Here is a 26,480-nt window from a genome sequence, read left to right on the forward strand (position 1 = left end):
GATGGAGGTGAGGGCACGAGGGACCGCAGGCCAAAGTCTCAATGTAGTTGAGCGGCTTTCTCTACAGGTTTCAATGTATTAGTGGAGTTTCTTTTATCAAAGAATTCATTCCTCTAAGAGGAAACCAGTGGCTGGAAGCCCAAGCAGCACAGCATTCCCAACCACCTCACAGTTCAGCAAGGCTGTTAAAAGTAGGGTCAATAAGTGACACAGCACAGGCCTGGCCAGGGTGACACCTGCAACCACAACAACTGCCACCTGAGGCTGCTGTTGAAACCATCTTAACATCGGGCATGCTCCGCGTAATGCCCGGATCCCTCATGGGCAGGATGCTTCCAGTATAAATAAAACGGCTTTGAGAAAACTCCAAATTTTTGAGTTCTTCCCATCATGCACTTCTTCTCAATATGATACCCTGTCATTTTAAATCGCCTGTCTGAAAATGGTGCATCATCACAGCTACCGGGGGACTTTCTGCAATTCAATAACAGCAGCGCAGTGATGTTGCTTCCCTGGACTTCCTTTCCTTAGGGTGTTGGAGACAGGGCACAACATCAAAAAGGCCCCATGCCTGGAGGGGCCCAGCACCTAGGACCCATGTGTTGGGGGTAGGGAAGGGGTGCAGGATAAATCCCTGCAGCTGAGAGAAAACTGAATCATTTGGCCCATACCCCTTAATTCACGGCGGGACACAGAGAGAGTGAAGTGGCCTGCCCATGGTCATGCACCAGGAGCACACCCAGAGGGCCCCCCTCCTATGTCTGCAGGCGGTTCCAGGGGGCTGTCACAAGGAGCACAGCCAGGGTCCTGGACATCAGCCTCACATATCAGGAATCTGCCCCCAGCACTCTCTTTCCTTAAAAACTCGGCACGACAGTGTCATGCGGGAAATGCAGCTAGATCCTTCTGGAACCTCTTGATATTCGTGGTCTTCGAAAAAGACAATTTTGAGTTCTCCCCATTTGGGGTAAAACACAATTGCTTTAACTCATTCTAAGCATTCATTGTTCAGTATTCAACATGGACAGGAATACCTCCAACACCTTGAACTCAAGTTTTGGTTTAATGGCGTACAATCCACACTAAACCATGTGCATCCGTAGAGACCATGTGCATCTGCTCTCTTGCCACACAGTCCTAGCAATGTCAGACACCAATAAGGGACCGCCAGGGCCAGGCACAGAGCAGGGAGAAAGGGACATTTGGACACATATGATGGTTCTCCAGTACCTGTAGAAAGGCCTTACCGTGGTATAGTACAAGAGGATGTCACTGCTGGTCATGTCACTGTGAAGCACATGCTCCTTCAGATGCTGGATGAGGGTCCCCTGCAGAAATTGTGAGAGAGAGCTCCTCATTAGGCAGCTGCCCTCCAGGAGTCACCCTGGTGTAAGGCAGCTTCACTCGACACCCTACCCAAGAAACTCTCCCTTTTCTTTCCCAGGAGAGCAGACTTTGGAGCACGCCAGCCCCGTGCTCCTGTGTCACCTGACCAGCACTCAAGACACACAGAGGAAAACCCCGACATGCTCCTGCCTGCCTGTGAGCTCTCTGTGCCCAGGCCATCAAGGGCACCACGGGGCCCCGCCAACTTCAGGAGGAAAAGAAGTGAACCTTATTGAGAGCAAAGTCCAAATTCAAGGGGAAAAGAACAGGGCTCAGGGCAAACAGCACCCACAGAACAGCCGCAAGACCAGCCTTGTCCCGCAACGCCCCGCCCCCACCTTGCCCACGCCAAACAGGGAAAGGGGAGACGGCTGGGCAAGACCCTTGCTGGGACTCACGGCTCCTCTGCAAGCCTTGGATCAGAGCCGAGGGGACAACATGAGACCCTGCATCCAGCTAAAACATCCAGACCCCCTCCCTCCCAGCCCCCATGCACTTTCTATTACTTTGTAATTTTAATGTTTAATAGGCAATATACTAGCACAGTCCAAAAATCTAAGCACATACTCTGAAAGGCCCTTCTCTCTCCTTGCTCTGCACCCAGTTCTCCCCAGAGGCAGCCAGTTAGCTGTTTCCTGTATAGACTTGCAGGTATATTTCTCGCCTATACCAGCATATTTACTTACACTATTTTTTAAATTTTGACAAGTTGTCCTGCATTTTGCTTTTTCCACTTAATAACATACCTTGGAGATCTTTATCAGTACACATAGTGCTCCCTCATGGGGGTTTTTTGTTGCTGTTTTGGGTGGTTTCTTTGTGGGGAGTTGTTTTTTAAAAACAGCTGTATAGTATTTCACTGCCCTGAAACCACTCTTTCCAAGCAGCCTTGTGTTTGGCTGGTAGGTGACAAGGAGGAAAGGAAGCTTCCTGATAGATTGAATTGTGTCCCCCAAGTTTTATGTATTAGAAGCTTGATCCCCACTGTGACTTTTCAGAGGATGGGAAATCCTCTTATGGTAATTGAAAGGTGGGGACTTAAAGAGGTGATTAGATTCTGAGGACCATGCACTAATGAATGGATAAATAATGATGGTCATGGATGTGGTTCTGGGGCTTTAAAAGGAGAGCACGTGAGAGTCTCTGTCTCCCTGCTCTACCATATTTGCCATGTGATACCCTGAGTCACTGTAGTCACCACCAGGACAAAGCTCTTATGATCCCTGGACTTTAGACTTCCCAGCCTCCGAAAGTATAAGTGGTAAATTTTGTTTTCTTACAAAGTACCCAGTTCCTAGCATTTTGTTATAAGCAACAGAAACAGACTAATACATTTCCCATCACCAAGCACAGAGCAGAGAGCCAGTGAGCGGCCCCCACAAAGTCCTGCACACTCTTGGCCTCAGCTTTCCCATGTCTACCAGGTTCTCACGTGAGATCCTGAGGAAAGACTGGAGATGCTGCCCCTTCTCGGCCCTGGAAAGGGGGAAGTGGGTATGGGCCAGACCACTCTCTCCAGTCTACTCCAATCTGTGAGCACCCCACTCTCACCCAAGGAGCCCCAGGCTATTGAGGACATATTAGGGATGATGCAAGGACCCATGTCAAAAAAAATCCAGCCTTATCAAGGGTTCAGATCCCTATACCAGCCAGCGCCAAAAAAAACCAAAAAACAAAACAAAACAAAAAACAGCCTTTATGACCCTCATCATACCCAATAAAAAAAAAAAAAGGCCAATTGGAGATGATCCCTTTAAGAGCTCAGCAGAAAACAACCCTAGCCAACTCTACTGCAGGAGCCAGAATTCCTATTCCAGGGGCTATCCCAAATGGTACCCACCACCTGGCCCTGTAAACAATGCTCAGCCAGTGTAGAAAAACGGGGGGGCAGAGACAGGCCCTTTCCCGAGGTTCCCCACGGCTGCCTTCAGGCTCCTGAAGCTGAGCCTGCAGGGGACATTTCTGTGCAGGTTGAGGGACAGCTGCCCCTACCTCAGGCAGGCAAAGCTTCCATGGAAAATTCTGTAACATCCACTGTTCTCACGCAGAGTTGGTGGGCAATGATTTGGGGATGACAAACTTTTCAAGAACTCTTTCCATTGTATAAAGATTGAAAGAAAGTGAGCTAAGATGCCGGGTAACGTTCAAGCTTTATTAAAGAAAGAAATCTGCCAGGCTGTGCTCAAAATGGAGGACAGCCCAGGACTGCCCTGAAAATGGGGGACAGCAGCAACAGTGGGTTTGCAAGGGTTTATAATAGCTTTGGGGCGTGAAATGTATGGGGGTAGAGACCTTAGGTTGATGTGACTGGGTAGAGAACTGCACCGATGCAGAAGCTGGAAAGTTGTTTCTAAGTCAGGAGGCTTCCCATAAAGGGAAGAGGGAAGGGGCTTGGTGCTGGAGTGGAAGACGAGGCCGGCAGCTATTTCATGCTGGTGTTTACTGTGTGCACAATGGCGCTGGCCATGTCCAAAATCCATCAAAGATGATCACCTTTATACAATGAATCATTTAAAGGACAAGGAACTCTGATTATATGAACCTGTGGCAAACCCCCTCCCATTTTCTTTTTCATTTAAAAATCAGTATTTTTAAATCTGTGTCTTTGCCCACATCACCTGCTTCAAGCACAGCACACCTATACCCCACACAAGTTCACTCCCTCACTATCCCCACCCCCTTGGATGGCACAAAGCAGAGAAGCCTTTGCTTCTATCTCAAGAATTTCTCTGTATGAATCTTAACAATTCACATCAATAGTCTTTCCCTTAACTTAAAAATGATTTGGGTTTTTTTTTTTTTCTTTTTAATTTTTAAATATTTACAGCCGAGTCTGAATGCTTTCCAAGGATAAGGAAGTATAAACAGCATTGTTTCCTGGGGCTCAAGCAGGAGGGTAATTCAAAGTAAGGAAAGGGATGCTGCTTTCTGAGACCTTTCATGTGCTTAGAAAACACAAACCAATCAACCAGTAACAAAACCCCTGCCCCAATAAGCCAGGGGAATTATAAGCAGTGCAGTCACCATGGCCCGTTTTCACCTTGAGGTTTTCAAGTTTGCTGTCAAGATAACTCTTGACAACAAGCAAGATGCTTACTCACTTCTCTGGAGATGCAAGAGCCCAGTGAAGATAGAATAAATATAATTTTTCCTTATTTTTCCACACTCTAAATATACCAGGCATGATCATTTTATGAGCAAACTACATCTAATACATTTTTATGTTCCTCTCCTAAAAAAAAATGATATTTGCTATGCAAAAAGCACTAAAAATAAAAGCACAGTTATACATTTCAATTTTCCTTAAAATGTCTGTTGTTTGGCCTCTTACACCCGCCCCTGTCTGCAAGGTTTCACGGCTCGTGAACAGACCTTTAACCAGGTAGATTAGAGCTGCCCCTCCATGGGGAGAACACAATTCCAACATCACCTTAGGCTTTGAACATGCCCCTGACTTGATTTAATGAAACAGGATTGTTTCAACAAGGACAACTCACTGCCTACAAAAAGGCAAAAGGCAAATCAGTTTGGTCACAAATAAAGCCTTTGGCCTCTGATGTCCGCCCCCCCCCACCGCCGTCCCACCCTGTGGTTTCTTAAGAAGTCACACACTGTGTACTAACAGGTTGTATCTGGCAGTTGTACTTCACAGCCTGCAATCAGACCTTCGGTGGGCCCAAATCCAGGCACTAATGAGTCCATGTTAACTCCTTTCCATGTTCTGATGGAAATGCTCTGTAAGAAGCTGTATAAATGTTTTTAAATGATTCCGGTGCAAATGTTTCCTTCTTATGGAAGGCATTCAACCTGCTTCTAGGTACAGAGAACATCTGTAAAAGCTAAATGAGCTAAAATAAGAGAAATTTTATATTTCATTTTCAAATACCACCATCTTAGCAAACAATAGCTAGCAAGCTGTTTAAGAACATGAGGTTTCTCCACTTGGATAATTCTCTTCTTCTGACTTGGGGAGAAAAGAAGGCATTCACAAGTTTTGACAAAGATACTGTGGGTTTTTCCTTTCCCCAGAGGCTGAGCCAACTGGTGAATTAGATATGGAGAGAGCTGAATAGCTGGCCAGGGAGGAAACCCCAGAGCAACAGGAGCACAAGAGCCACAGGCCTGAAGCAAGGATTCTGCTCCACATATTGGCCCAAGAAAGACCCGAGTCCAAGGTAAGGATTTAATTTGAGTCAGAGAGAAGCTTTCCCATCAAGTCCAGGAGCAGAGCAGGATTAGAGGAAGTAAGATGTGACAGCAGTTATGAGAAGAGTACCAAGTTCACTCAGGAATTTCATTTCCAAAGAGTGACCCAGTTAAATTGCAATAACAAAACAAACTGACATCATGTGCCCCCTGATACGGTGCACTAAGAAGGACGCAGAGTTGCTTCCCAGGTGTTTCTGCCAAAATGCATAGTCTGGATCGAACCATGAGGAGACGTTGGACACGAGAGCCATCCTGCAAAACTAGGAGCCTGGGCCGGCCCGTGGCTCACTCGGGAGAGTGCGGTGCTGATAACACCAAGGCCCCGGGTTCGGATCCCATATACGGATGGCAGGTTCGCTCATTGGCTGAGTGTGGTGCTGACACCAAGTCAAGGGTTAAGGTCCCCTTACCGGTCATCTTTTAAAAAAAAAAACAAAAAAAAAAAACTAGGAGCCTGGACTCTTCAAAAATGGCAATGTCACAAAAGACAAATAAAGGCCAAGGAACCGCTACAGATCAAAGGTCACTAAAGTGATGTGACAGCTAAATACAATGCAGCCTACATTGCTCTGAAGGACAGTACTGAAAACTGCAGTATTTAAATACAGACTGCAAATTAGATGACAGTATTGCATCAACATTAACTTTCCTGAATTTGATGACTGGTCTTGTTCTTGGGAGGTATGTGCTGAAATATTAAGGGGTAAAAGATCGTCATGACGCCAACTTACTCTCAAGTGATTCAGCAAAAAGCAAAATAGTAACGTGTGTATATAAACAGAGAGAAATAAAGCAAAAGATGCTTTGAAGAAAAGTCAAAAACAGTTGCTGAAAATGTCAAAAAGGGAATGTTAACAATGAATGAATCTAGCTGAAGGTATCACAAAGCTGTCCTACTATTCTTGCAACTTTTAGTTTTCTATAGGTTCTTTCTACAGGTATATTATCTTCAAAAATAAAAGGTTAAAGTCATTATTTACATGCATAAAATCTATTGGTTAATAATTTATTATTTCAGGTACTTTAATAAAATTGGACTTTTGATGAAATAGAAAAACAAAAGGTACGTGTTATGGGGTGAATTATGTTCCCCCAAAATTCATAAGTTGAAGTCCTAACCCCCAGCACCTCAAAATGTGATTATATTTTAATATAGGACCTTTAAAGAAGTGATTAACTTAAAAAGAGGCCATTAGGGTGGGCCCTGATCCAGTCTTACTGGTGTCCTTATAAAAAGAAGAAATTTGGACCCACACAGGCACTAGGAGTGTCACATAAAAGTCCACGTGAGGACATGAGAAGGCATCCATCTACTAGTCAAGGAGAGAGGCTTCAGAGAGGCCTCAGAAGAAACCAACACTGCTGAAACCATGATCTTGGACTTCCAGCCTCCAGAACTGAGAAAATAAATTTGTTTTTTAAGCCACCCAGGGTACAATATTTTGTTATAGCAGCCCTAGCAGACTAACATACCATGGTAAGCTCCTTCTCAGTTAATTATACTTGATAACATAACCCAGCTTTCATATTTTTGACCATAACCCACAGTTATATATAAGTTTTGCGATGCCACCTAGCACATGCACACATCCATACATACACTATGTATGAAATGACAGTTTCACAAAACACCCACACCCGCATCTTATGACCATGATGTGCTGACATTGTCTATTCTCATTTTTTTTTTTTTTTTTTAAAAAGATGACCGGTAAGGGGATCTTAACCCCTGACTTGCTGTTGTCAGCACCACGCTCTCCCAAGTGAGCTAACCGGCCATCCCTACATAGGGATCCGAACCCATGGCCTTGGTGTTATCAGCACCACACTCTCCCAAGTGAGCCATGGGCCAGCCCTATTCTCATCTATTCTGATTCATTTTTCTTAATGCTGACAGGGCCCATCCACTGCATTCACTACATGTTACTGCACAGGTGACCGCTCTGCCTGTCACGACTGCCCTTGGAACAGCAGCTCTCCATCGCCCTGAGCCCAATTCCAGATCTCTGCACAGCAGCCCACTTTGAGAAGCTGCACGCTGAAATCTCTGGGCAGGGGGTGCAGTTTGATGACTGGAATGCCACATCACCTGCCAGGAGCCCCCATCACGGCGAAAGAATAAAGGGGAGGCTCGGCAGAGCCTTCCCAGGGTGACCTACCCCCGCAGAATGCACCATGCACTTGGGCGCTCCAGTCGTGCCCGACGAGAACATAATGAAGAGAGGGTGGCTGAAGGGCAGCTGCTCGAACTCCAGCTGGGGGGCTGGCTCACCTGCCCTGGATGCAAGAAAATCATCCAGGAATATGCTGTGGGCAGAAACACATGGGAAACAGTGAACGTTCCAGAGCGCTGGACTGGGTCTGCCCAGAGATTTGGCACACACCCTCCCCTCCACTTCTACCATAACAAAAGCCTGGATTTCTAGGGACACTGACCTGGTCTGGAAGCTTTACATGAGGGAGTGAGGAAGTCAAATTTCACTAATTCAAGGTAATTGAAGGAAACTAATTAATGAGTGAACACTTGCAGTTGGTTTATTGGCCCTGCTGCCAGGGCCAAGTCTGTCTCTTTAGGGAATCTTTGAAATGCTTCCACAGACACAGGGGAGAAGAATCACTTACAATTAACATATCACTGTTTGTTTGCAAACACTGCTCAAGGAGGTTTTGAAAATGGCGCTGAAGTCTTCCAAGCTCATTTCCTTTGTTTGCCATTAATCACCTGATTAGTAAACACCTTATTTCCAATGATTGCCCAAAGGGAAGTCAAGTGGGTCTGAGTTAGAAGGTTTTCCACCAGGGAAGAAGAAAGTGGCGAGAAGCTAGAGCAGTGAGCCCTTCCTGTACATGAAGGTCATGTCCCCACAGCAGGAAGGTGGCGCCAATCTCCCAAAACCGCAGTTGTAGTTCCAATGATGGAAAGACTGCAGACAAATATGTCCTATCACTAATTTACTACACCCTCAGGTTTTTAATAGCAAGATACAAATATTTCTGCAAAAACAAATAAAATTAAAATCCCAGTTACTGACTATCACCTAAAAAATCTACCCCAGCCTCATCCTCAAAGCTGACATAAAACATCGATGAAGGTGAACAAAAAACACCAAAGGGGCAGTGTGAACGAGAGATTTGTTTTTTGAGCTAGAAGCAGCAGCAGAGGCCACAAAGCCATCCTGGGAAGGATGGTTTCTCTATTTTGAGGCAGCAGAAACATCAGTCCCAAAATACTGACCTTATACTGTTTCTGACTTTCTCTCTTTCAAGGAGAGGGTGGGAATTAGTTAAGCTCAGCCTGCCACAATTTGCTAAGGATAATTACTCTGAAATACAAATGCATACGTACTAAAATAAAGAATTTTGCTGTCTTGCATGGTAAAGCATCCTTAAAGATGAGGCTGTTTCTTGGGGGAGAGGTAGTGGTTTAAAAAGGGCATCCAGAATAACTCACCTCTGAGCAGTAAACAAACAAAGCCGTGTGCTCCAGAGAGGAAGGAAAATTATTCACCGTGGAACTTTACAGCCAATGAAAGCCCCACCCCACCTCCACCTCAGATACGAATTCCATTTACATAAAGTGCCCAATCTAATTGGATACTTCACACAGAGAAAAACCTTTTCTTTAAAATGGTCTATAAATCACAGTAAATAATGATTACTTTTGTTGCTCTTCTAAAAATGAAAAGCCCAAAGGGTGGTTCCCCGCTTCCATTTCTCTGCAGATGGGCACGTATGTGTTTTCAGTTTATCTGTGGCATCCGGCAATCGAAAGATGAACAGCACTGGGAGGCTGATTCCCAGGGTTTAATGAGGGGAGATTTTGCATTGTATCAAGCTAAATGAAGTGGCTAATGTGATTCTACTGGATGCTCTCATTTTGTATCAATTACTGATAAACACATTCAGAGAAATAAAAACCAGGCTGCCACAGGGCTGACAAACCCAGTCTGATGTTCCTCCTAGTCTCTGTGCTTTACCGCCTCCATCAATAAAGCCCACAGAGCTAAATCTGAGGTTTCATAGAGTAAGACACGGCTCCATCCTCTGGCTGTAACCCATTAAGGGCGGCACGGTTCCTGCAATTCCTAGGCACCTGAGCCTGCCTGTAAAGGCTGAGCATGTCCTGACCGTGATACTTGGGGGTCAGAGCGCCCGCAGCCTCATGAGGACAGACAATGTCACTGAGAGCTAACTACGTGAGCTTTGCTGAACATTCACTTTTTAATCCTCAGAGCCAGCCTGTGAGGAAGGTACCATCCCATTTTACAGATAGAGACACCAAAGCACAGAAAGGTTAATCACTTGCATAGGCTCATACAGCTGGGACCTGAAGCCAAGAAGTCTGGCTCTGGAGACCACAGCCCTTGCCCGGCTGCCACTTTGCCCATGGTACTCTTCAGCCTCTGGAATCTGGCACACACAGCTGTACCAGGACCCTCCTCGCATTTCAAGGCCAGCTCAGATACCACCTCCCCAGACCCCACAGAAAAGCAACCACACCCCACTCTCAACCGCTGAGCACTTCCTGTCCTTCCTACTCAATGGGCACAGATGTGTCCACTGGACCTAGTGGTCACGGTGGCCGCTCTCCCTGAATGTGTGTCTCATCCATCCAACTAGACTGCACACCCCAGAGAACACAACATATGCTTTATACCTGCTGGTGTCCTCAGAGTGCACCCCGCACAAAACTGGTGATACATACATCAACTAGTCTGCCTGGATAAAAAGGCTCTGCAATCTCCTCCACAACAGGTGGGGGTCGGGCCCCCCCCCCAAGGACCCCCTGCTGTGTCAGTGCAACTGTGAGGGGCCACTCATGAGGTTCCTTCCAGCACTGACTCCAGACTAAGGGAGAAGATTACCCTGTGGGCATAAATGCCTGACCTCAGAGCCCTCTCCCCAAAATTGTTCCAAGAAAGATTAAAGGAGTGTAACTCCAAGAACTCTGGGACAAATTCAACTTTGACCAAACCATAATCCATTTAATTTCTATTCAAATTAAGATGTTCACAATTCTATTTGGCACTCAAAACATGCGGTTTTTATAAATATCTGAGAAGGAAAGGAAGGCATCATTAGCAACGGGGAACAAACACTGGTACTAATGGGGGGAAACACATGTATGTATATACATACACGCAAACACATATACATTTGCATGCATGCACATACCTATGTGTTGTGTATTCACATACATGTGTGTGCAGTATGCACCTACACTCACATATACACATGCACATACACATTTGTTCCAATGCAGAACTGTGTGGCCCATCCAAGTCCACCACATCAAAGGGACACCAGACAGGAAGAAATGATTCCTGGGACCTTCTCTGTTCTGCCACTCATTCACTATGTGGCCTTGAGGGATTCCCTCTGGGGACCTTAGGTGGCCCATCTACAAATGATTAATATAACTAAAATCTCCTCCACTTAAGTCCTATGACTGATTCTAAGAGGAAAGATCCACAGAGGTCTACTTCCCAGTGGTATTTCAAATGGGTTCCACATGGACCTGTGGGTCAGAACATGGCTGGCTTATTACCTATTTGGAATCTTCGAAATGTCTATCTTCTCCCTAGAGGTAACATAAGGAATCACCACCACTTTTTTCAAGTCTGGTAGTCCTGAAAAGAGGGGAGGAGAAAACACAAGGTTACAGGATACAATATACTTAGTTGCTGATTTTCATTCTCACTTTTTTTTTTTTTAAAAAAAAAACAGAAGGTAACAGGATAGAGGGTAGGGACTAGCTTGCAGCTTTCAGGGGCTTCCTGACTGGTGGGGAGGCTCTTATCTCTATATACACACACATGCGCACACACACAAATACACATGCACACAGTCTACCAACCATGCCACCTAGGAGCTGGAGGCCACACACCTTTGACCACCTGCTGCAGCTTGTCCATGTGTCTGTGCTCTTTGCCATTGTAGACAACAGCTTCCACGGAGAAGATGAGCTTTGGCTGAATTTGCGAAAATCGGTCCAGGACACCCTGAAAGTGGGAGGTTAAAGTTATCATTGGTCATCCAAAAAGCCAAAACCTTCAGCGGCCAATCGGACCACTGCATTTCAGGAGAAAGAAAAAACAGTATTATCAGTGCCATGAGCTGCATCCCTATGTCCCTGGCACGGTGCCATGAGCTGCATCCCTACGTCCCTGGCACCCAGGGCCCATAAGGGAAGCCAATTAAAACATGACTTGCATCTGAGAAACAACCATCATGCCAAGGAAGGCGTCAATATCAGGAAATACCAGAAGGATTTGCAGACATATACCGAGATAGGAAAATTACAGGGTGTGCATTTGTGCTACCAGAAAGATGTCCCCACTTTGTAGAAAGAGCTCTCTTAATGTAGCTCCTCTAGCATATATAAAAGAAGATTCACCGGGCCGGCCCGTGGCTCACTCAGGAGAGTGTGGTGCTGATAACGCCCAGGCCACGGGTTCAGATCCCTATCTAGGGATGGCCAGTTAGCTCACATGGGAGAGCCTGGTGCTGACAACACCAAGTCAAGGGTTAAGATCCCCTTACTGGTCATCTTTAAAAAAAAAAAAAAAAAAAAAAAGATTCACCTTCCAAAAAGGCAATGGTAGCACTGCAAAGTGATCGCATAGTTTGGTTCTCTTTGAATCTTCAAATAAGGAGGAATGTGAATCCTCCAAATGTACATTTTTGCCAACCAAATGCATAATAAGCCTGTAAACATACACACTAGTTAGTTAACAGGCCCATTTTCAAAAGAGGCTTGCCACCCCATGTATCACCCCATGTTGCACATGGAAACTGCCGTCCTGAGGGCCCCTTTCCTAAAAGAAGGAATACCTCCCATGCAGGTCACTGGACTTGTTTCCCGACTGGTGTGAACACTTTGATGCCCCCTTAGTGTCAGTCCCACAGGTAACAAATGAAAGCACTCTAAGACAGGTCTTCAGTTCCCCTCCCAGCCATCTTCCAGGTCAGAGCACATGAGACCGTTTTCATTCACACACACACAGCACCTGGGAGGCATCACCCAGAACCCCTTCTATTCCCTTACATCAGTCCAATGCAAGCAGTTCAAGATCAATGCCCAGGGCTACCCCAAGGGCACACATAATGACAGCAGAGCCTCCAGTGAGGACTTAACAGGGCAGGGGTCTCCACCCCAGCTGCTGTTAAAGCCATCTGCACTGAGACTATTAAGCTAATGAAGCTCATTAGGGCAACTAATTAACTGGTCTGGAGTGGGCCAGGCATTTGTTTTCAGAGCTCCCCTGGTGACTCAGCCGGGGAGGGAAAGCACAGCTCAGCAGGAGCCTTAGCAGCTGCATGGGGGGCGGGGAAGGGAGGAGGTCAAAATGTGGTCCCTGCCCACCCACCCGCAGTGCCAGCATCACCTGGGGCCCTGGACCTACTGAATGGAACCTCTGCAGGCGGGGCCAGCAATCTGTGTTTTCACAAGCCCTCCAGGTGATTCTGATGTGCGATAAAATGTGAGAATCTCTGAGCTAAAAGTTCAAGGTTTGAGAATTTACTTAGAATGCTGTCCAACTTTCCAAAATAGAAGCTGAATTAACAAAGACAAGGGGGTGGAAAGCATTTGTTTACTCCATCTACTATGTGCCAGGCACTGTGCCAATGGGCCAAACAGACAGGGTTTTTGCTCCCCCGGAACATATACAATCTATAAGAAAAAACAGGAAAATAATTATAAATATTATTTCCCATTTCCAATTATTTTCAGTGAACTACACGCACAACTTAGGTAGCCAGGGAAAAGAAGAGAGAAAAAGAAAGAAGCCATAAGGAAAAAGTAACGACTAACTTGATCAGTAAAACCAAACTATTTTTTCCAAAAAGACCTTCTTAACAAATGCGATCAAGAAAAAAGATATTTCTAACCAACATTTGCATAGAACTTATAATCTATCAGGTATTGTTCTGAGCTCTTCATTGATATTTACCCATTTAATTACTCAGAGTAACCTATGACATAGGTATCATCATCCCCACGTTGCATGCGTGTTTATTCATGTGCAATCACATAAATTATAAATCACACTTTACTACAAAAATAAAGATTAACGAGTAAGAAAATACAATGTTTAATAAATTTTAAAATCCAGATGTAATGAATGATTTCCCAAAAGATACAGATTATCTAAACTGACTTGAGAAGTGGCAGAACACCTGAGAGGCCAAAGGTCACCTCTCAAAACACACCAGTGAGCAGGATTGCAGGCAAGCACCACCCAGTCTTCACAAACTGGGACATGCCTTCTACATGAACCACTACAGAAAACAGGAAAAAGCAGAAAACACACAAAAAGATTCTAGACCAGTGTAATTTACTACACTAACCCACCAAAGGGGGGGTGGGGAGGATATCAAGTGATTATCTTGAAACTTTTTGATAAAATGTAACGCCTTTTCCACCTCAAAAGCTTTAATAACCTGGAAACTCAAAGGGAACTTCCTCTGACAGGAGGTATCTAGCAGACACTGATGACAAATGTCACACTTGACAGGAAAAGTTGAGAAGGTACCACGAATAGTATGTAAGCACACGAGACCCCAGCCTCAGCCTCAGCCGCAGCCATCCTGGAGGCCCTGCCAATGCACTGGGAAGGGAACTAGTAGGGAGAAGTGTAGAGACCAGAGGAAGGGACCAAACAGCTTGCCCTGTGCAGACAATAAGAAGCCTGAACAGAAAAAATCTGTGAAAATCGTCATTAAAGCCATTAGAACTAATCAAATTTAGGCGAGGTGGCCACATACAAACTCAGTATAAGGAGAGCAGCTAAACCCCGCGATATGTTCTGAAAAGGTAAAGAGGAACAGGGATCAAAAGATAATGAGAGAGGAAGTTGTTAAAAGATTTTTAATCTGGGAGAGAGAGGGAAGCACACACATTCGGATCCTCTTGTTAAAATCATCATATACTGGAGTGAGGCAGAAACAAGACCCGTTCAAAGCTGCTGCAATAAGGTAAGTGAGAGATGACAGTGCAGGGACCAGGGGTAGAGATGGAGACGCTGGGTCAAACACACGAAAGGACAACCTAAAGGGCGCAGAGCGGCCAGAACAAGGAAGAAGCCAAAAGGGTAGCCGAGTGGGGTGAGGTTTGCTGAGACAGGATGGGGCAATCCCGGGGGAGATCTGAGCTCACTCAGGGCTCACTGAGTCTTGGGAATTTCTGGCAGCCCCCAGCCAGTGTTAGAAACCTGGAGCAGGAAGGATGGAAATGCTCTCAGTAAGCAAAGCTACTGCAGTAACAAAAGGGGCTCCTTTCTGCAGCTAAACACTCCTATCAGCTGCAGAAGACAAGGATCTGAGCCCCGAGTCCAAGCTCTCTACTCTCTAGCACTGCCACTGACCCTCAGGAAAGCACAGGCGAGCAAAGGAACAACTGCAACATTATTACAGGAAGACCCTCTTTCTCTTCTTTCTTCTTAAGTAAAACCATGAAGGAAAGCACTGGCCAACTTCATTACTGACTAAAAAAAAAAATGGCTGGGCATGTGGTTGACCAGCACTTGGACTCTGGCCTCAGGATACAGGTCCTCGGTCACTGTCTACCTCCTCTGTCCTCCATTTCAAGGGTACTGGTCATCCCTCCCTCAGCGATGCCCCTGTTAGGCACATTCTGTTTTCTACTCTACTTCTACTCCAAGCTGCTACACAGAGGTGGACACAGGAAGCCCCTCATGGCAATCTCCAAGGCCTAGCAGCTGCAAAGATAGCAGCACCCTGGCCTGGCCTGCTTTCCTCAGGTCTGCACTAATGTGCTTCCTTCCCAAAACCACCAGGAGGCAAGTAAGAATGTCCAGAAATGGTCTTTCCTGGCACCAAACCCTCCTGGGCTCTGCAGCATCCCAGCTCTTCCTCCTTCCCTGACACCTCCAACACGCAGGAGAGACCAGGACGGAGGCATCTGGGAGAGGAGTTTCTACCTCCTAGACTGGCACTGAACACTGGCATGGAAACAAGGTGCCCAAACAGAAGCTCACCCCCAGCCTGGTAATACCCTGCTTGTCACCTTCTCAGTACTCAGACACACCGTCAGAAAGCAAGTGCCAGCTGTTCCTTAAAGGATGCCGTACCCCACTTACCTAAGTACATACATAATGATTTCCCAGAATCGCTTATATCCCAGGAGAGCCAACCTTTCAGTAGGAACAAGGTAAACCTGATTGTCCCTCAATTTATTTGAGACTGTCTCTATGCAAATACCACAGTAACATATTCAACCTAGTCCTTGCTCCTCCTTCACCTGACCTGGCTGTGTGGCTTTGGACAGGGCATTCCTGCACCTGGCTCCCTCCAAGCTGGGTCACCCCATGTGCATAGTGAGTCCCACCACACACCAGGACTCCTAGGATCCTTCATCTGCTGACCTCTGCTCTAGTGAACATAAAAACTATAAACGGCACATCTATTCTAGCACCCTCTCCAGGTCCAGGATCATCTAAGATGGACTGAGAGTCCTTGGAGTAGCTGGAAAGAAAATCACTACCAGTAAAAATCTCCCATTAACCAAGTGTTCCCTCTGTGCCAGGCACCATCGTAAGCCATTAGAGGCACTCACTCATTTGACCTCCACAGCCCCAGGAGAGGGGCAATATTACCAGTTCCACATCCCCGATGAGACAAGAACAGGTTAAGTAATTTGTCCAAAGCCTCACAACTAGCCAGTGGCCCAGGTGGGATTGCAGCCTGGCTGGTCTGACACAGTGCTGGTGCTCTTAACAACTGTGCTGACTCCACTAAGACAGGACTAATACATAGGACAGGAAACCAGAAAGACAGCAGAATAGAATCAGGTGTTGAGATAACCAGACAGACTAGATCAGGAGGAGTAAGAGAAAACCACAAGCTGGGGCATCTCTTAAACTGGCATCAAGGATGGGCAGGTTCAGCCAGGTAGCCGGGAGAGGAGGGACACCAGAGCAAAGCCCAGAGCCAAGTGGAGCATGGGCCAGAGAAGGGAAAGGTCAGGTCTACAAGAAAGCCCGAGGCCAGAGAGGAGCTGGAAGGAGCCAGAACAGGAGAGTGCTGGAAAGAGGCAGAGACCTTCTATGTGAAATCCAGCATCTTGGAGAACATCTCAGTAGGCAAGATGGGAACAAACTCGGGGAGAGAGGGCCTAGCCTGCCAGTGACCTGGGGCTCAAGCACCACAGAGATGACCCCAGCTACAGTAACAGTGACCAGACTACAAGATGACAAGTGCTTCAGAATTGTAGATGTCAGGCTAGGACCCACAGACCCTTCAAACCCTTTGTGCAGACTGGGTCACAGACCCCTCACATACAGGTGACAAGCTAGGTAGTTGGGAAAGATCCCAGGAGCCATTGGAGAGTTGACAGGTTCATTCCAAAGCAAGCTCTGTCCTCAGTTTCCTCAACGGCAGCAGCAGCGGTGGCCTCCTGGAGCATCCCTGGGGCCCTGGCAGCAGCAGCTTGTAGGAACAGCCTCCAGCCGCAGTGCCCTCCCCTACCCAGGGCATCCCAGGGGGTGGGGGGTACTGTGGATCAGAGCCATTCATCCTTTATACTTAAGTCCAATAACCCAGGAACAGCTGGGTGCAAGTCAGACAACCAAAGAATGCCAGGGCACACATGTGCATATACATCAGACAATAACCAAGAACATCTGGGCACACGTGCACAGTTATCATATTTACATCAAATACTTGGCAAGATTCTGAACATCTGAGGGACGCTGACCATTAACTTTCACTTTCCCTACCGTAGGTCTGGGCCCTATCACCATGAAAAGACTCTCAGGGGTCCCATGACACTGTTGAAGCTTTCCTGGCTGGACGAACAAGGTTCTGGATCTCTGAGTGTCTGGAACTAGGTGCCCGCCTGTTCTGGTCCAAGAGAGCTGCTGGAGACGTGTTTTCATGTTGCAGTGAAACAAATGCACCTGTGATCATGCATCTGACCTGAATACGCTGCTTAGCAACCAATCAAGCATGCAAACCAGCAGCCAGCAGTGAAGCACGCAGATGGACACCCAGAGCAAGAAGAGTGGCTTGTCTTTACACACAAACACGCATAGCCACCTGAAAGCACTTTGTGAGGATGAAGGCCACAGGCTGCGGGCTTGGCCCTTAGGTGTGGGGATATCAGAAGGCAGCCTCTCCCACATCTTTGAAAGTGCCACCAGCTCAGAGGTAAACAGTGAAACAAAAAGCCAAAGAGGTCAAAAAATGCAGGATCCAGACGCATTGAGGACACATTGGGGACACAAGCTGAGATACCCAGGTGCCAGCAGAAAAGGGCTGGAAGTGTGCAAAGATGGGAGCAGGTGAGAAGAGAGGGATGGACATGGCTGAAGAAAGATACAGGGCGATGACAGGAGTCAGAAATGCATCCCCAGCACCGTCGAGGAAAGACTGTGTTCCAGTCCTCCCTGGAACAGCCCAGAGCAAAGAGGGTCCCTTCATCACCCAGCCCAGCAGGGCAAGGAGAGATAACGACTCTACCTGTGAGCAGGTGAATCCACCTGTAAGGAGGCCCCTCCCCTGTACTTGGAAATTGCCTGCTAAATAACCCCACCTGCACCCACCACGAGCACCAGCACTAATTTCAGAGGCCACCACAACGTGGTCCCATCACATAGAGACCCATAATTACAATCCAGATTTGTGGGAGAGTGCCAATTCTCCCTTTATAATCAGGATTCTCAGTGATGTGCAACAGAGAACACGAGATCCAAAGTAGGAATGACATTCACATTTCATTGCAGGTTTCAGGAAAGTGCCCATTACTGAAAAAAGGGCACCGTCTGGAGCTTAAAATGGTGATGTTGGAAATTAAAAACAGGGATTCTTTTACAAGAAGAGATTTGCAAACCAATGACAAGAACAGTCCACAAGCCCACAGCCTCTGCCTCTGTCAGTTCCAGGCCCCACCTTGTCCTCAGCTCCAGGAATTCTGCCCTGTTAGTTTGAGCTCCTGAACAAAGATAGTAAATGGAGGGGTGAGTGGAGTGTGACCAGCCACCACCTGAGGCTTTGGCACCACTGATCTGCCCCGGTCCTTATTCAGCTCACAGCACTGGTGTCCGTGTGAGCAGGTGCCGGGCCAGGGGACACGGATGCCAGGTGCAAGCAGCCAGGAGAGCTGCCAACTAAGCCCACCGTGAAGTCACCACACACAGGGGAATCCCTGCCCAGTGGCTTGAAGCTCACTTCAAAGGTGAGTAATGCCAGATCACACACAGGCCCACCTGTCTCCGGCAACAAAGAGAGGATCTACACCTTGGATACTAGCAAAATGAGAGCCATTCCCAGAACCAGAGGCAGAGTAAGGTGGCTTAGCAGGAAGGTGTACGACCTTGTCATTTTCCGACCCTGTGACACAGCCCATGGAGCAGAAAAGATTGTCTTCCACGTTTCCAGCAGAAACATGATGGAGGTGGTGAGGAGCAGAGCCATGCTGCCCTCTAGTGCACCGTCACATGGACAACAGCTCCTGCAGCAGAGGCAGCACCAACAGCTGTGGTTCCAGAAAACCGGGGACCAACCTAAGCCAGGAAGGAGCATCCCAGAGACTGAATTTACCACAGAGCCACATGCTGGTAAGATGGGCATCCTCCCAAGATGGGCAGAACCTGCAGGACAGGAGTCACGGGAATGCCTTCTGGTGGTGAGATCAGCACAGGACAATGACCTAGCAAGCATGGATGTCACTGTGACAACAGGCTAAGCACCAGCAACTGCTACTGAGGTTGCATCTGGGTCCCCCCGCCCTCCAACCCAAGCTCAGACAGGCCACGTCCAGGAGCTTGGCTGCTGGGTCTTCAGCCGTGGCCTAGTTCCAGCCCAGGAGGTCACAACCCGCCCCACACCCCACGCAGCTCTCCCAGCATCCTCACGACCCATTTGGAAAAGGTCAAAAGTCTGCAGTCTCCCCACCAGTTAACAACAGTGAACATTTACTGACCACAATGGGTGGGGGTGTCAAGCAGGTCCCCCAGCCCCACAGAGGATGCCTCCTGCATCCTCCCAGATTCCCCTGCCATGTGTGCTGCTTCTACTGCCCTGTTAGCCATCTCTGGATGCTGAGCCAGGAAGCCGCTGTGGACCCAGGTGGGCACCACCACGCCAGCCTGCCTTCTCATCCTCCGAGACCCTTCCCTTTGCTCCATACAATGTAGCTCAAGACCTACACAGGACTCCAACCTTGCTGGACCTTCCCACAAGGGTACCACTGGCCTGAAGCAGCTCACATCCCCCACAGAGGGCCCCAGGGACTGGAGGGGCCAAGGGGGCGTTTCAGTCTCGGGTCAGTCCCTGCTGATACAGGGTGGTCCAGGGGTGACATGAATGGGGGCTGCAGAGTGGCCACACCTCCCTGAGCTCAGGAGAGCTCAATCCTCAGCCCCACTGGCCACAGACTGACGTGAGCTGCGGCCTTGGCCAACCTCTCACTCCTCCAGGCCTCATATGGTGTGGGGGAAATGAGACCATACCTCGAAAACCTGTATCAAAAAAGCAAGCCTCAAAGTCGACATGAGTTTCTGAGCTCATACCCAAAAAGCCTAGCCCGTGGACAACCGTGCATAGTGCCTACCATGCACTGGGTGCTGAGAGTGCTTGATAACTGTATCTGCAGCCAACACCACGGACCTCCCATATGCTATTTATTGCTCTACAAGTCCTGCATGGATGAACTCAATTTATACTTGTCTCATATCACTGTCCCTGTTTTGCAGATGAGGAAACTGAGGCACAGAGAGGATGCAAAACTCCCCAGGCCCACCCTCAGCTGCTGGGCTGCACTGACCAATGCCCAGTGCAGGGGCCTGCCCCAGAACAGATGCAGCCTGTGACAGGAGGAGCAGTCAGGGACATGGACCCCACGTGTCCTCTAACAGGGGTCTGTCCTCAAGGCTCCTGAAGGTCCTTGATTCCCAAAGTCCTGCACCAGGAAAGGTCCCTGGCTAGGGAGCCAGGACCAACCAAGTCCCACTCTGCTGCTTCTTCATTTATCCCATGGAGGGGCTGTGGGGCTGAGTGGCCACAGTGCAGCTCAGCGTGTGTTTTCTGCCCCTGCCTGGGCTGCTCTGAGCAGCTGGATGCACCCTGGGGTCCTCAGTTCCCTCCCAGAGTGCACGCCCCACACAGTACAGAGCTCGGATCCAAAGGAAGGAATCAGAAACAGGAGTGATCGTTGCAAGGAGGTTCTGGGGAAACGTCTGTGAACAACACTTTCAGAGCAAATCTGGAAAACTGACCTCGGAGGGTAAATATGTAGGAAATCTCACATGGTCAGGAAATCACAGGCAAGGAAGAAAAGGCAATGTCACACCAGACTGTCACAGTACTGACTGCTGCATACAACCCTGGCTAAAGCCATCAATAAACATGGATGGGAATGTTAGGACTACTTGAAAGGGAGGAAGAACCAGTTTGTGTTTATATTTAAGAACAAGATTCAACTCCTGGCTCTTTCTCCCCTGTTATTCTTGCATCACCGGCCAGGGAGACAGGAGACTGTCCAGATCTGGTCTCCTCCCAGCCTTGCTCATCCTGCCGTGCTGCTCCCTTGGGAATCGCCCTGCAGCTGCCCTGCCTGGAACACCCACAGGGCACCGCAGAAACCCCCACAGTGAGGACCCTGACTCACATTCACACCGAAGTCTGGAGATGTGGAGCTCCAGATGGCACCGATACTCGTCGTGGCCAGCATCGCCTCCACTGCGTGCACGCTATTGGGTAAATAACCTGTCAAGAGGACAGATGGAGAAGGCCTTGGGCTCAGAGGGTGTGTCGAGCAGCAGACTTCCAGAAGTTTCCTCCAAGAGCCAGGGCCAGAGAGGGGAGTGGGAGCTGGCCTTGAACTACCCAAGGAGCACAGCCAGCAACCCCCAACCCAAGCTGAGCTGCCTACCACTGCCTGTCCACTCACCACTGTCCCCACTCCAACTCACCCTCCACAGTCTCATCACAGCAACTCCTGTGGCCCTGAGTGATCTGGCCCCGTCCTCCCTAGCTACCTCTCCCATCTCTCCCCCTCACTCTCACCCAGTCACAAGAGCTTTCTTTCAGTTTGCAGTGGTTCTAAATTCCTCCTACCTCAGGGCCTTTGCACACAGTCTGCACTGCCTGAGCACTCTCCTACACACAACAGCCTTCCCCACTTAGTGCATCCTCATCCTTCAGCTCCCAACTCTCACAAAACTTCCTTGGAGAGGCCTTCTCCAAGGCCATCTTGCCTCCTCCCCATGAACCCAGGTCCCCTGGCTAGTCACCTATAAAACACAATGTATTTTTCCCTCACCAAACTTACCACAACTGCAAATGAATAATCACCTATATAACTGGCTATTTAATATCTGGTTCTCATGTGAGGGCTGGGACTTTGCCTGTCTTTTTTGCTTTACCAAATGCCTTTTACCTTGCCCTGCATATCAAGGCCCTCAGATATTGGCTGGCTGGCTGACGGATAGATGGACAAATAGACATATGGAAAAACAGGCGATGGGTAGCTGCACAATGGATGGATGAACAGATGGACAGATGGATGGATGGATGATGAATGGATGAATAGACAGGTGGACAGATGAACGATGGATGTATAGATGGTTGGATGGAGAAGAAGGGAGGGACTGAAGAACACAAGCAGCACAGTCAAGAACCACATAAACCTGGAAGGGGCAGAAGAGGTGCTCAGGCCCTCCCTCTACTAGGACACTGGCTTTCATGGCAATAGAGGCAGAGAATATTTATGGCCAGGGGGATTATGATCAATTAGACAGATCAGGGCCAGCCCGTGGCTCACTCGGGAGAGTGTGGTGCTGATAACACCAAGGCCCCGGGTACGGATCCCATATAGGGATGGCCGGTTTGCTCACTGGCTGAGCGTGGTGCTGACAACACCAAGTCAAGGGTTAAGATCTCCTTACCGGTCATCTTTAAAAAAAAAAAAAAATTAGATCATTCTAAATAATGAAGAGGAAAGGACTTGGGCACAAGGCATTAGGGAGCAGAAGGGCCACACCCAGATGTATCACCTGAGCAAGGTGTGGCTCCCCAGGTGATCACCTGGGGCTCCCTGCTCAGCCCCCTCCCTCTGTCCCCTCCTCTCTCCTGCTTGCCCATAGCAGCTGTACTTCCACTTCTTTGCATTCAATGTCTCCCATTCCCAAGCCATAAGCACCCAAGGGGCAGGAGTCATGCATCATTGCCTCCACCCCACGGGGCTCCATCCCGCATCTGAAAGGCCCAGAGATGTTTACTGAGTTTGCCGCGGAGATGAAGCTTGGCTTTGAGTGTAAACTAAAGCGTCTCTCTAGTGTCACTCCCAAGGGCAGGACTCACTGCCCAGGGGAGCAGCTGTGGGATCAAACTGACTGTGTGGTGATTGACAAATGGCGAGGAGCCCCGCCCTTCTCCTGAAGCACATCAGACACCGTCCTTGGCAACCACTTCACAGACAAAAGAAAACTGAGCCATGAGCAGCTTCATCTCCATCTTTTGAAGCCCTTAAAATATCCATCCCATTTAATCTTCCCCTGAATCTTTTCCTAGTGTTCTCTTCCGAAAAACACAAAGCCCCTGGTCCTAGTAGCTGTAGTCAGCTCAGATCAGTATCCCAGCTGAGACCCACAGGAAGGGTGGGCCATGAGGACCCAGCCTGGATTAGAAGTATCCAGGGCATCAAAGCCAGGTGTCTCCTCAAAGAAAGTGGAGCCGAAAGCAATTGCAACTGCCTTCCCCCAACACACCCTGTTATGTTTCTCCTTCTCTCAGAAACATTTGCTTCAAAGGAGATTTTAAAAAATGAAAACTGGAGAGTAGGAGAACCTTTTACATTCCTTTGCCAGACCTTAAAAGGGTACAGAGTAGGGCTGGCCCATGGCTCACTTGGGAGAGTGTGGTGCTGATAACACCAAGGCCACAGGTTCGAATCCCTATATAGGGATGGCCCATTAGCTCACTTGGGAGAGCATGGTGCTGACAACACCAAGCCAAGAGTTAAGATCCCCTTACTGGTCATCTTTTAAAAATAAATGAATAAATAAAAGGGTACAGATTAAACTGGATCAAGAAGGACCCAAGAAAAGTGAGGTTTCAACTTCAAAAATGCCTGCGCGGGTCACCAGCCCAGTACTCACATTCACTCATTCAGGCAATATTTACTAGATACCTACTATGTGCCAGGCACTCTTTACAGATTGAGATATGTCAGCGAACAGAAGACAAACCCTGTCCTCTAGTACTGGAGGGGACACACACATGTACACACACACAACCCTGTGATTTTGAGTGGGTGATAAAGACTACACAGAAAAACGAAGCAGGTGCTGGGACAGTGGTAATGAACTTTTTGAAGGACAACCAGGGACTGCTTCTGAGCAGGTAACGTTTGAACAGAGACCTCCATGAACCAGGGTAAACCCCACACACATGCACAAGAACATTCCATCAAGGGCTGAGACAGGAATTCGGTGTGTTCATTTCTATTTGATTCCTTTCCACTCAGCTAACATCTGTTGACCATTACCTCCATGCCCAGTCCTGTTACCTGAGGAGACACAGGGGCCCCGGCCAGGAGGGATTCTCCGTCCAGCCTGTTTACTTCATTTATATATGATGAGGCTGCCCAGCTCATCCACCCTCTTTGCAGACACAAACTGGATGACCATTTGCACTCAGTTCCCTTGGAAGAGGTGCACCCATGCAACACTGAGGTTCCAAAGCCTGAGCCCCTACCCGGCAGCTCTGCTTGCCATCAGTCCCGTCCTGTGGTCCTTGTCCCATGACCATGAGGGATGGAGGGAGTGAAGTCATGAGCCCTGACCACCAGGCCTGCACTGGAAGATAAATCACCTGTCTTTACCTGTTCATCCCTGTGTACATACCTGCTACATCTAAATTAACTAAAGTTCCTTGGGGCAAAGAGCAAGTCCATTTGCAAGCCTTTAAATTTTTCCAGAAGTCAAGGTCAAAACTCTAAGAAAAACACCTAAGTTGCTCCCAAGAGGAAATCATGACTCTCTACCTGAGGGGACAAAGGGAGGGCTCGGCTCAGGGAGGGAGAATGAGCCAGGCCTCAGGCCTCACGTTAGCCACATCCAGCCTCCAACCTGCTCCTTCCAACACAACTGTCCCAAATGGGGTCTCAGCCCAAGCGTCGGTGGGTCCCGCTCCTTTTCTGGAATCTTTGGGTTCCATGCACCTTCCCTCCCGTGCTTTACAGTTCAAGAGGGGAAGGGCAATCACAAGGGACAGAGCATCTAGGCAGAGTAGGTGAAGGTAGACAAGGCCTTTTGGGATCAGTCCTGGCACGTGCCCTACCTCGCACACTCCACCCCACAGAGCTCCTATCACCCCTACAGACACCTCACTCTAGCGAGCCTCCGGGCCTTTGCAAAGGCTGTGTCTGTAACCTGGACTGCCCTTTGCTCTCCCACCCCATTGCAGGGCTGACGCCTAGATGCGCCTTTGTGAATCCAACCAACCTGGGTTGACTGCATACCCTTGATGTTCTTGGAACTGTCTCAGGCTCTGGGACAAAGCAGCGAACAAAACAAAAAGAATTCCTGCCTTCACAGACCAGGGCAAGACATTTCCAGCGATTTTCCTTCTTTGTCTATTTTCTGCCTCACATGTATAGTTGAAGTCCTAAAAGGTTATAAAAGAGTACTCCAAAAAAGTTTGTGTGGGGGCTGGCCAATTAGCCCACTTGGGAGAATGTGGTGCTGATAACACCAAAGTTAAGGGTTTTGATCCCCTTACTGGCCAGCCATCAAAAAAAAAAAGTTTGTGGAAAAATAGAATTGAAAGATAATACAAATCTTTCTGTGAACTTTTTGAAGCAACCCTGGATGTACCATAACACGACTCCACTTTATTCAAAAGTCCTCTCAACCTTCTAAGCCATTCATTCTGCCTTGTCCCCTCCCCCAAGCCATCACAAGCTCCAAAAACACTTACCCACGACCCTGTCTCCCTTTTTCACCTTCTAAGCCATTCATTCTGCCTTGTCCCCTCCCCCAAGCCATCACAAGCTCCAAAAACACTTACCCACGACCCGGTCTCCCTTTTTCACACCCATTCTCCTCATGGCTGCTGCAAACAAAGCCACCTGTTGCCTCAACTCTTCAAAAGTCACCTTCACAATTTCCTCTTTGCCTTCCCCTGTGAAGAGAAAAAGGACAATGATACACAGACCATCACAAAAAGAAAGGCTCCAAGGCATAGGCGCTGGATGAAAAATCACACCTGTCCCAACTCAGGTTGCAAATCGAGGCCCAGGGAAAACCTTACAGAGATGCAAGGAACGCAAGACAAGATGCAGGTTGACTCAACTTCTTGGAACAGACAGGCTGTGTGAAAGCCTCAGAAACATATAAACTGAACTTACCCTTTAAAGATGTTCTGTTGAGAATGTTTTCATTAAGTGAAGAATCCTTTGATATGGGTTGAGGGTTTCTTTTATTTTGAAATGATTATAGATTCACAGGAAGTTGCAAAGAGAGTACAGAGAGGTCCCATGACCCCTTCACTCAGCTTCCCTGGTGGTTACATCTTATATAACTACAGTTCAATGTCAAAGCCAGGAAACTGACATGGATACAATGTGCGTGCACAATGTGCGTGCATGGTTCTTTGTCATTTTATGGCATTTCCTACAACCACCACAATCAAGATATAGAACATTTCCTTTGCCACAAAGACCTTCCTCTGCTATCCCTTTATAGTAAGCCCCCCACCAACATCCCTACCCCTGGGCAATCACTAATCTGTTCTCCCACATTTTGTCATTTCAAGAATTTATATAAATGGAATCATACAGTAGGTGGCCTTCTGAGATTGGCTTTTTTCACCTGGTATAATGCCCTTAAAATTCATTTAAGTTATTGCATGCATCAACG

General features: G+C 47.9%; 1 protein-coding gene across 1 annotated transcript in view; it reads right to left on the reverse strand.

Annotated features, from left to right (window-relative positions):
• The window catches only part of AACS (acetoacetyl-CoA synthetase), a 64,452-nt gene that overhangs the window by 23,604 nt on the left and 14,368 nt on the right, over positions 1–26,480 (reverse strand). The window contains exons 4-9 of the mRNA XM_063085776.1: positions 25,630–25,743; positions 21,227–21,324; positions 11,483–11,597; positions 11,144–11,225; positions 7,755–7,902; positions 1,248–1,328 (exon numbers count right to left, since the gene is read on the reverse strand). Coding sequence (XP_062941846.1) covers positions 1,248–1,328; positions 7,755–7,902; positions 11,144–11,225; positions 11,483–11,597; positions 21,227–21,324; positions 25,630–25,743 — 638 coding nt within the window. The remainder of the gene's footprint in view (positions 1–1,247; positions 1,329–7,754; positions 7,903–11,143; positions 11,226–11,482; positions 11,598–21,226; positions 21,325–25,629; positions 25,744–26,480) is intronic.

Source organism: Cynocephalus volans, chromosome 2 (genome assembly GCF_027409185.1).
Source record: "Cynocephalus volans isolate mCynVol1 chromosome 2, mCynVol1.pri, whole genome shotgun sequence".
NCBI classification, from domain to species: domain Eukaryota; kingdom Metazoa; phylum Chordata; class Mammalia; order Dermoptera; family Cynocephalidae; genus Cynocephalus; species Cynocephalus volans.